Source organism: Lepus europaeus, chromosome 13, assembly GCF_033115175.1.
Source record: "Lepus europaeus isolate LE1 chromosome 13, mLepTim1.pri, whole genome shotgun sequence".
NCBI lineage: Eukaryota > Metazoa > Chordata > Mammalia > Lagomorpha > Leporidae > Lepus > Lepus europaeus.
In genome coordinates this window covers 29,978,042-29,989,459 of record NC_084839.1, presented here as the reverse complement: position 1 = coordinate 29,989,459, position 11,418 = coordinate 29,978,042, and the positions used below count along the sequence as shown (strand labels likewise).

Here is an 11,418-nt window from a genome sequence, read left to right as displayed (position 1 = left end):
CCCGCCTCCACTGGGCCTAAGATTCTCATGTTTTCTCTGCAAACAGAATTTGTTTTTTTGTTTCTGCTTGTTTTTATTCTCATTGTTACTTTAAAAAAAAAAAAAAAAAACTATGTATTTGAGAGGCAGATAGAGAAGGATCTCTCATTCACTGACTCCCCGAAGGCCTGTAGTAGATGTGATTGGCTGGGGCCGAAGTAGGGAGCTGGGAACCCAATGAGGATCTCCAGTATAGGTGGCAAAAATCCAGGTTCTTCATCAGCTGGAAACTGGAATCAAGAGCAAGAAATCAAATTTGGGTACTCTGATGGAGGGTATGGGCATCCTAAATGCATCTTCACTGCTAGGCCAAATGCCCACCCCTGGTTGTTGCTTTTTATATGATTTCTCATGAGAGAAGTAATAATGATCCCTTTTCTCATCAAACTTTTTTTGTAAACTACAAACCTTCAGAAAAGCTTAAAAAAAAAAAATAGTACAATGAATATCCACTCACTGCCTTTTACCCGTAGTCTATAATAGTTTGCCATATTTGTTTCCTCTCCACACTAAATGTTCTTCGGCTGGACCACTTGAAAGTTGCAGATGTTGATATTTCATCTCTAATTACTTGGCAAGCATCTCCTAAAATTAAAGACATTTCTCCCACATGACCATAAAATCATTACCTCATTGACGTGAATTAACATTCATTCAGGATATCATTTAATTGAACATACAGTCCACATTTTAACGTCCCCCAGTTTCCCCAAAATGTCTCTTTATTTAATTTTTGACATAGTTTCCAATCAAGATTCATAACATCACTTTTGGTTGTTTCATTTCATTAGATCTCATTTGATGGAGAACTACCTCCTCTTCTTTTTTTATTAAAGTATTCAAGTCATTTGCCTTATGAAATGCCCCCATGTGACTCTTCCCTTATGCTCCTATGGACAGTGCACATGCTACTTAAATTCTCAGAGGATGTGGATTCCAACATGATTGCTAGTAACATTCAGAAAGATAAGGTGAGTGTTTTTGTTTGAGATCTGAGCACACACTACACTTCAACCAGCAGGATTTGAATACAGCTAGGAGGAACCCATTTCCTGATAAGCCTTAAGTGCCAAGTTGTTTTCTATACTTACCTTCAATTGTGTTAAACTACATTTTGGCTATCAAATGAATGGTATACTTTTTATTTTATTTTATTTTTTTACAGACTACTTTCTACTTTAAAAGTCATTTTTTTCTTTCCTCGTCTCCTTGTGGTAATTTTTTTTCAAACTAGCCTTTTAAACCTACCTATGTTTTGGCCTATTTACATGTACCCAACACATGGATTTTTCTCTAAAATTACCTTAGTTGGCCCATTTGATTCTTAATCTCACCTACCTATTTTCAAATAAGCAAAGAATAACCAACATTAGAAGAAAAGCAGAACTAATCCTACAAATGCTGAATGTCAAGAATTCAAGTTCTTTCATTTATACCTTGTTTAAATAATTTTTGACAGAATATTTAGTTAAATACTAGAGTTAGGGCCTCCAAAGTATATAATACATAGAAAATCTAGGAATCTTGAGTTAAGTTTTGAAAAGAACTCTGGTTAATTTCAAAATAATATTAACTTAGAAGCTCTTTACAGAGTACTTTTACATATATTATCTGTGCTAATCTTTACAACAGTCTAGGTAGTTAATAAAGGTAGTTAATAATGGTGGTGAAATCTCTTTCAAATGAAGAAAAGAAGCTTAAATGGACCCAAGCACTTCAACCATCGTTGATGCCTTGAACCATCTTCATAGGTGGAAAGCTGGAGACAGGAGCCACAGTCAGGAATCAAACCTAAGAATATCTATGTAGGACACACGTATCCCAAATGGCACCTTAACTTCTAGGCCACACACCCACCCCTACTTTTCACTTTAAAGGCAGTGCTGAATATCAGACCTACAAAATGAAGGTCTGGAGAAACCAACCATAATAGTTCTTTTCCTCCATCATGGGCTTGCATATTTTGTTTATTTTACTGATTATGGGTAAGTGATAGATTGGAAACCATTGGTTGCAAGTATAGATAATCAGAATTATAAAGCAGCTTCATTATTGCTCAAATTCCTCTTCAACAAAGTAATGTATATAGGTGTATACATTGACACACAGGTATAGTTTACATACATAGGTAAATAGGTTCCCCCCCTCCATGAATAGGGCTTTTTATTTGCCACTATTAAAGTCTTAAGTTTTAAACAGACTCTTGGATTGGTGGTTCATATCCATCAACTCATACAGTTTAAGCATCTGTCACATCCCCTGTGGCTTTTCCAGAACTACTACCTTCACCATGAAGATCCATGAGTCTACCCAATTCAAACCTGGGCTTCTTCAGCATTTTTACTTTTCTAACAAAGACATCACGAGAGGATAAAGAGATAGGCAAGCCTTTTCTCTGTCCTTTCCAGTGCTGTCTAGGATAAGTTTATTGATCACTTCTTTCAAGTCATTTGTTGGCAACCCTGAGGTTGTGATTTTCATCACCTTCTGGAGTTGGCGTACCTATTAGTGCAGAGCATGAGATGTCTTCCATACCTGATTGTTGCTTTTTTCTTCTTTTTTTAGTAAAACCAACACAGAACAGATGAAGCAAATAACCATCAGTAGTTTTGACATCAACATAGGCTTCAGTCACAGTCTGCCATTTTTTGAACATGAAACACATTTAGTCACAAGTTAGATCCATGCCACGGAAGCTATTTTTGCCCCAAACATCCTCAGTAATTAGCTTGATTTTTCTAAATGCTTTTTCATCATTCTGCAGGTCAGCAAGGCACACTTCAAACACATGACACTTGAAATCATCAGCTGCAATATTGAATCCTTGAGTCCTTGTACATATTTCTTATTTTCAGCAGTATTTCTTATGTTCAACATACCAAGTGCTTTCACATCAGACCAATGTTTCTTAGAAAACAGACCAACCACCTTCCTCTGGATGCACTTTTTGCCACCTTTGGCTCTTGCCAGCTGCCATGGAAGTGCTCAGAGAGCAAAAAGGCTGTATTCTTTTTTGTATTGTCACAGGAAGACTGGCATGACAATACTCTTTTTATATATGACAATTCAAAAATATCCAAACTGAGTATCAAGTAAAATAATTCATTTGAGAAGAAAAAGAACATTTATTAACAAGTTTCTTCCTGAATTTTCAACTCTTCTAAAACACAAGAAATATTTCCTGTACTTGAGTTCTCATTTCCTAGTTTGGATTCTGTTATCCTGTATTTCTTTACATTTATGAGCAAGAGTAGTATATTAGCTTTTTGTTACTTTAGCGTAAACATCTGAGACAGCCACTAAGAAAGGAAGGTTTATTTCAGCTTATAGTTTGGAGATTCATAGTCAAAGCTCAAGCAACCCCAGTTGACGGGCATCTGTTAGAGGCTGGCAATGGCTGAGTGTATCTGGAGGAACAACCACATGGACAGCCCGCGAGCAGAGCAACATACAGGATGCATGCTCAGCCTGTGTGTCCAACTGCCTAATGAGAACTACCTTGTGAGGGCAAGCCCTACAATGAGCTAAAGACCTCCACCTGGCCCAACTCTCAGATGCCAGAATTAGATCAAGTCTCTATCCTTAACCCATCAACTGTTAACTTAAGACTTTGAGGTTTAAACATCTCCATGAATGTGGGAGCCAAGTCTTGTTCAACCTGTAATAAGAAGACAATGTTGGGTGAGAGATGGCTATTTGCCCACTGCAGCATTTGCAAATGGTGAGTTCTCTTATTATCTAACTTAATCATACTCCCTCAATTATGAACTTCATTTAATTAGTATTCCTAACTTCTATATCTGTTAGGAACAATAAATACATTCTAGAAAATTTGAAACCATATATCCAATCACTGGAACTATCTTGCTTCCACGCTCATGTGTTCTTTGTTCCCAAGGGCCAAGTTTTGCTTATCTTTGTGCAGCTTAGCCTTGGATCTGCCCACAAAAGACACTCAACAAAGCAGAATTGTCCTCAGTTGTCCTCCAAGTAGAAAAGGGATAATAAGGGTTTAGCTGAAGCAGTGCTCCAAATAGAAGTGAATTCAGTTTTACGTGACACATCCACACTTAGCTCCAATTATGGACTAGTGTAACTTTGGCTATTCACTTGGTATCAGCTCTTTCCCTTCAGTAAAAGGTATAATCCTACCTCTATTTTTTAAACATTTTAAATCAAGTTTTCTTTCCTCTAATCATGTAATAAATAGATCAACATCTCATTATTTGAATTCAAAGAAAGGTATTTAAAATAGTAATAGAATGCAATTTAAATGAAATGTTAGGTTATTTGTGATGATTTTCATTGAATTAACATTAATTATGGAAGGCAGTTTCTTCAAAACAGTACAAGAGTTCTCTTTCACAGCTGAAAGTGTTTTTATTTTTAATTCTTAAAATTATTTTGGTTTTCAAAATTTGGAAATTGCTTTGAATTTTGCCTCACAGCTTATTCAGTGGCTTGTTTTTCTGCTAAATTTTGATTCCCCTAAATTTGAGTTGATTTCTTAATTGCTGCTCCTATTTCAGGAATCTTACAAAATATGAGTGGACCCAGACAGGGCAAGTATATTTAGTTTTCTCCATCGTTCTAAATACTAAAAGAGCTCTCATGGCTTGTCATAGCTTCCTCTGATGCAGAATTAGTAAGACTTATGTGATATGTACATGAGTGATTTGTTATACACCATAGTAACTGTATGATAGGAACCACATAAACAGCTTCTCCTTGTAACTGGTCATTATTAAGAACCATCCAGGATCTGAAGAGCTTCCTTGTCCCTCAGGAAATGATGAAGTCTGGTGAAGTCCTAGTCCCACCCAAAAAGCACACAAAAAGACCTCTAAAGCAACTCCTTGTTAAACACCAACCCCCGTCACACACATTTATAAAAATATTAAAATAATATTCTCACAAAAGCAAAGTCTGAGTTTAGAGAACAAATATCAAGTACATGCACAGAAGCTTTCATTTCACCCGTATATAAATGGCTCTAGAGAAAGATGCATGAGAAAACTACAGACTACATAACCCAGTCTTCATGACACCTAACCAGGGTCAGGGGAAGGAAATAAATAGTTCATAGTTGGGGTCAGTCCTCTGTCCCATGGTCCAGTCATGGAGATACCACAGTGTCACAAGGCAGTGAGTGTCCAGACACCTTTCCAGATAACTTCCTGAGTTGGAGTATCTTCCAGAGACTCTCATGTTGCTCCTCCCAAAAGCCAACATTATTTTTCCCTTGGTCTGCTCAGCCAGACGTCAGCCATCCTGCAATATAAATTAGAACCTGTTGTGGGACTGGGCCTCACTGGACAAAATAGGAGTGTTCCAGAAAACGGTTGTCTTGATGAATTTGAGGGAACATCTCATAAGACCAGTACCTTGTAGTCTCAGGATTCAGAGGGAATAAAAGGATCATGGAGGCCACCAAGCACATGAACTCTTAAGGACTCCCATACAAAGTCCATTGAGGTATACTCCACAGTGTTTCCTAAAGAGTGCTCCACAAAACATTAGCCCTCAAAATGTTCCTTGTTAAAAGATTTCCCTCTTAGAGAAAGAGATGTGAGCTAGCAGCTTGCTGTCTTGCCATGTGATCCCCTCTGCCACATTATGATTCAATATGAGGCCCTCACCAGAGGCCAATGCCTTGATATTGCATTTCCTAGCCTTCAGAATCATGAGTGAAATGAACCTCTATTCTTTATACATTAACCAGTCCGTAGTATTTCAGTTATAGCAACAGAAGATGAACTAAGACAACTGTCTTCTATCATTTAAATTATAGGACTCATAGACATCATCTGATGCTAAATAATTAATGTGGACATCATTTTTCCTAGTGCTGTTTAATTAGCCTTCCCTGACAGGAAAAAAATCTTGAATTTAAAAAATCCTTTGTCTACATATTCAACTCTTAGATATAAACTTATCATGTGTTTTCCTTGTTAGTTTATTCCTAAACAAGAAATGTCTTCCCATTTTTATGGATTCAACTGATTGACTGCATAGTATGTATTTATATTAATGCATTTTACACAAGAGCATGTTATATTAATGAGCACAAATGAAATTAAATACTGGTGGTCAGTGAACACATAAAACATAAAAGAACTTTTGAATGTGAAGACTTATTTTCCAAAGAACAAAATAAAGTTTTAAAAGGAAAAAAATCTTTATTTCCATTTCCTAATGGAGTTTAATAATCAAGAAATCTCACCTGTATAAAGGATTGTCCTACTCCTAACAGGCTGTGTATTTCTCCCAACTCAGGAGCACAGTGACTTAAATTCAGAGTCCAGGAGATGGGCCTCCTACAATTCCAGAGACCTGGTATAATTGTCTTTCTGGTACCCACAGTGCTCATGGAAATAGCTTTTGTAGGCTGAGTTGGTACTCTCAGTGGTTAGCTCAATTTTAGGCTTTATCCAGAAAACGTGCACATTTATTCTTTGCTTTTTTTGGATTACAGATCCCTTTGAGAAGCTGTTCAATGCTATTAACCTCTCCTCTCCTCTGAAATGAGCATATGTCTATGCATAATTTTATATAAAATAAAAAGCCCTTACATCAATCACCCTGAACTCATTTTTTAGACCTCACGTTAAGAATCCTTGCCATAAGATATTGAATTCTGGCACCAAATCATGAATTTTTTCTTATGCACCTTTATATTTCTGGCTTGGGCTATGCTTGGCAAATACATATGGGAGAGCTAGGTACTGATAGATTTTCCAAGATAATGAGCAGGGGAAATGTTAAATATAAAGTTGGTGTCGCAAATCTACAGAGACAGAAAGTATTTATAATTGCCTATAGCTACAGGGAGGTGGAGGAGAATGACTGCAATTGGGTACAAAGTTTCTTTATTTAGGAGTGATGAAAATGTTTTAAAATTAGATTATACTAATAGTTGCATAACGCTGAATATACTAAAAACTGAATTTTACACTTTTAAAGGATGGATTTTGTGGTACATGAATTACATCTCAACAAAGCTATTTTTAAAAGTTAATATTATGGGACTGGATGAACCAACAGATGACGATCTCTTTCTCTCTGTCTCTCACTATCTGTCACTCTGCCTTTCAAATAAATACAATAAATCTTTAAAAATAAAAGTTAATATTTTAAGAAAAGGAAAAATAGCTTATAATAAACTTCATATGACTGAAGATAATGTGTGGCCTCTTTATTACCTTCAGTGAGGAAGGAGCTAAAGGGATTTTGGTTAAAGGTCATTGAAGTTTTTCTCATCCAAAGGAAAAAAACGAAGACAGCATGCTTAGGTCTCTTGAAGAATAGAATATGGAGAGTAAAGAACTTTACCCATGAGAGTAAAGAACACTGGACTGATCCAATAGAATCTCTGCCTAACCCAGTCTGTTAATGAGAATGATTCAACAGGGAAGTGAAGGCTGCCCTCCATGACATTGCTTCAGAGGTTAGAAATATATGCCAGCCAAGTCCTTGAGTCCCTCTCCTGCATGGGAGACCCAGAAGAAACTCCTGGCTTCAAATTGGCCCAGCTCTGGCCGTTGTGGAAGGTCTCTCTCTCTCAGCCTCTGCTTCTCTGTAACTGTGCCTTTCAAATAAAGAAATAAATCATAGAATGAATGAAAGAAAGAAAGAAAGAAGAAAGGGAGAAAGGAAAGAAAGAGAAATATGATGTCAGTTTCTCCAAACTCTTTTTCTTAAAGCACTATGGATTTTTCACTAATGAATTTATCTAACTCCATCTTGAATCAATTTCCATTTTCAGCATATACTAACAAATTCCATATGCATCCCATTTGCTTTGGATGATTTGTATATGATTCCTATGCAGGGGAAGAACTTGGTTTATAGAAGCTTGAGTTCTCTCTAACTGATTTGCACTACTTCTTTCTGCGGGGTGATATCAAAGCCTCATTTAGTAGGGTCTAGAGTTTCCAATTCTTCTTTATCTGCAGATCTTTTGCTTCCAATGTCTCCTGTATGTTTGGGACCTGGTTCTAGCTTGGAAAACTAAGCATATCTGTAAAGCACAACAGTATAAGACACATGCAATAGTCATTGGTTTCTGGAGCATAATTTCAGGATGAAAACATGACAACCTTCACTAGGTTTTAGAACTTAATTCAGTTCAATTTTTTATATGATGAAACTGAGGTACAATGGAAAGAAACTATCCTTCTAGGGTCAACAAAAAGGCCAAAAGTGACATGTCTTGATTTGCAAATATCCTATTTTTAACACTAGAAGGCTGCCTCCCTTAATGCTCATCTCAGCACCTTCATCCTCCTTCATTTTGTTTTATTTGTTTTACATAACACTGACCTCACCATCCTGTCTGGTCTCATCCTGGCCTTCATCCTGGTCAGGTTCAAACTCGGTGCCCCGATCAACAACATCCACTCCAGCCTGTACCCTGGGCTTCTCGTTTTCCCACTTGGCAAAACCTTTGTCCTTTGCGGCTTTGTCATGGAACTTGGATTTCATTTTGGGGAAGGTGTGGGACCCTGAATCCCCCCAGCCAGCCTCCGACCAAACAGGTTCAGTCTGGGTGGCCTGGCTGGTGGTGGCCCGCTGTAACCTCACAGAGATCTTGCGGGAAGAGCCTGTGACCAGTGTGATGGCTCTGCTGTCCAGGTCCTGATGTCCAGCAGCAACCCCAGGAAACTCAAATACATCATCTTGCACTGAGGGGGAAAGAAGATAGTGATTAATTGACACCTGGATGTTTGAGAGCAACCCTTCAATGTCCAGGCAAAGAAAAGGAATCTGACATGCAAGGTCCCAGAGAAACAAACTAGAAACAGAACTAAATTACCTACAAGGGAGTTGAATGTTAGACCTGACAGCAGAGAGAAGTGACGGAGAAGTCAAGGGTCTAGAAGTCAAGGGTCTAGACTCAGAACCCAAATGAGGTCCAGGAATGGGAGGTGAGCAATGAGACATTGTGGGAAAAAAAAAAAAAAAAAAAAAAAAAAAAAAAAAAAAAAAAACCACCTGAGAGGACATTACCTGGGGGTATTGAAGGGCTTCCTGGAAGTGACCCATGACTACTCCCCAAGGAGGGTGCCCGGGCCAATCTCCTGCAGGCCAGAACCAGGAGGTCTTTGCACTGTTTGTGACAATTGGCTCCACAGTCTGAAAAATTCCAAATGTGTCACACATGAGGAATGTGAAGCATGACTGGGCTTCCAGAGTGGCACTGGAGCTGCCAGCCCTCTCTTCCCCACCCACTTCTAGGTTGACTCTCAGCCCAATGCAGGTCCACAGAATGTATCTAGGGGGCTGGAAAAGGACCATACCATCTCTCATGAGCTCCTGAAGTCCTTTTCTATTTGCTCAATTTGTTCCTCTCCGTAAGTTATTGAGGTGCTTAGGGTGCATGAAGAAGGAAGGGCCTAGTCTGAGAGGTAAGTTACTCTTGCCTGAAATGAAATGCAAATCATGTGGGCCTGGGGTTCTTTCCCAGGCCAAGACGGAATCCCCACCAAGAGGCTCTGGAATCTCAGCTTCACCTCTCCAGGGACCAACAGCTGCCTCTGCTGATTTACTGTGATATGTTCCTCCACTGAATACTTCTCTAGATTTTTTGTTCATTTCCAGAAACCTTTTTCAGAGCAAGTGAGCGTATCTTCTGCTTCCTTTTTTTATACAGAAATAGAAAACAAGGTGGGCATATGCTCAATAAACATATCCTTCATTTGTGACTTGGATGTGAGATTGGGTGCTGTCCAAAGTCCTGTGTATTAAAGGCTTGGTACTCACAGGGTGGAAACTTAATCCAATTTTGGTATTTAGAAGTGAAGTCTTTAAGTAGTGACGGAACTGGATTGAGTTGTGAGGGTGGGGCCATGACTGAATCATTGGTTTTATAGGAAGCAGCACAAGATGCACCCTGGCTCTTGCCGTGTGACTCTCTTTGTCAGCTGGACACTCTGCCAAGTAAGAAGACTTTCCCTAGATGTCCCACTAATGGGTCACCTGATCTTCGACTGTGAAGTTCCAAAATCATGAGCCAAAATAAACCTTTTCTGTTTACAGAGGTAGTTTCTTTTAGATATTTCATTAATGTAGGCATACAGCAGATTCTGTGAAATTACCCATTGAGATGTCTGTATATAAAGAGAATTGAAAATGAATCTTTATGTGAATGGAAGGGGAAAGGGAGCGGGAGGGGGGAGGTTTGCGGGTGGGAGGGAGGTTGTGGGAGGGGGGAAGCCATTGTGACCCATAAGCTGTACTTTGGAAATTTATATTCATTAAATAAAAGTTAAAAAAAAAAAGAAAAAAAAAGATGTTTTAGTTAAGGCAGTAGAATATTAATTATGACTTGAGGTAGAAAAATGTGGCCAGGTTGGAACATAGTTCATAATTATTTCATATGATGAGAGTCCTACACTTCAATTAGAATCATTGAACAGATATGACCATTCTAGAGTATATTTCACTCAATATCAAAGAAAACCTTCTAAGTATTTACAATATCCATTGTTTCACAAATGATTTTGTTTCAAATACTCTTGATACCATGTTTAGTATATTTTAATTAATTTTTTCTACTCTATGTGCCATTAGGAGAAAACACTGTTCTTATATGTCCCAAGATAACCCAAGAGTTTAATTTTCACCTTCATAAAATGTGTGTGTGTGTGTGTGTATGTCTTTCAGGAAACGGAGGAACAGGAACCAGAATAAAATTAGTGACTCGCTGCTAGGAAATAAGATACTACAATATTTTTGCTGTCTGACTGTAAAAATCCAAGTTAAACCAAAGCAAGTGAAAGACAAGTTCTATAGGAAAGGACGTTCTGAGCACTTAACTGTGGCTTCCAGCTAGGAGCTTCACATAAACATTCTGTTCATGCAAAACAGGACCAAATACTGAAAGATGGCTAGAGAAAAAAGGCATTGTGGGAACAGCATTCATCTAAAGGTGTTCGTGATTACAATGTTTCCTTTTGAAAATGTCATTATATTTTTCAAGAGCATTGCTAGGTTTTTTAAAGAAGCAATATAAACTATTTGCAAAGTATCTAGCAACTCAGATTAAACACCAATAATGTGTAATAACCAAATATATATGAAGCAATATATTCTCACAGGCTTAACACACATGCATACTGCATTTGTCAAATATATATATTTTCAGTTTATAAATTTCAGTTAAATGGGGGATATATTAGAATCAATTCATTGAAACATACAAAATAAGTTATGTTTCTCATGTTTTATCTTCATTATCCATATGATTTAGTATAGAAAAGACTAGCTATGAGAAAGTAGGAGGAAATGCCTATGTCTTCCAGAAATTAGTGTGTTTTTTCCCTTTGAAGGGAAGTTCTTTTTTTATAAATTTTATTTGAGAGGCAGAAAGACATACAC

The 11,418-nt window shown here is 37.7% G+C and overlaps 1 protein-coding gene across 6 annotated transcripts in view; it reads right to left on the bottom strand.

Moving 5' to 3' along the window:
* Positions 1-743: 743 nt before the first annotated feature.
* Positions 744-11,418, bottom strand: part of RASGRP3 (RAS guanyl releasing protein 3) — a 136,252-nt gene continuing 125,577 nt past the window's right edge. For all 6 annotated transcript variants that reach the window (XM_062209240.1, XM_062209241.1, XM_062209239.1 and 3 more), the window contains exons 16-18: positions 9,049-9,174; positions 8,362-8,723; positions 744-5,310 (exon numbers count right to left, since the gene is read on the bottom strand). In XM_062209240.1, the coding sequence (XP_062065224.1) occupies positions 5,302-5,310; positions 8,362-8,723; positions 9,049-9,174 (497 nt within the window). In that variant the 3' untranslated portion in view covers positions 744-5,301. The remainder of the gene's footprint in view (positions 5,311-8,361; positions 8,724-9,048; positions 9,175-11,418) is intronic.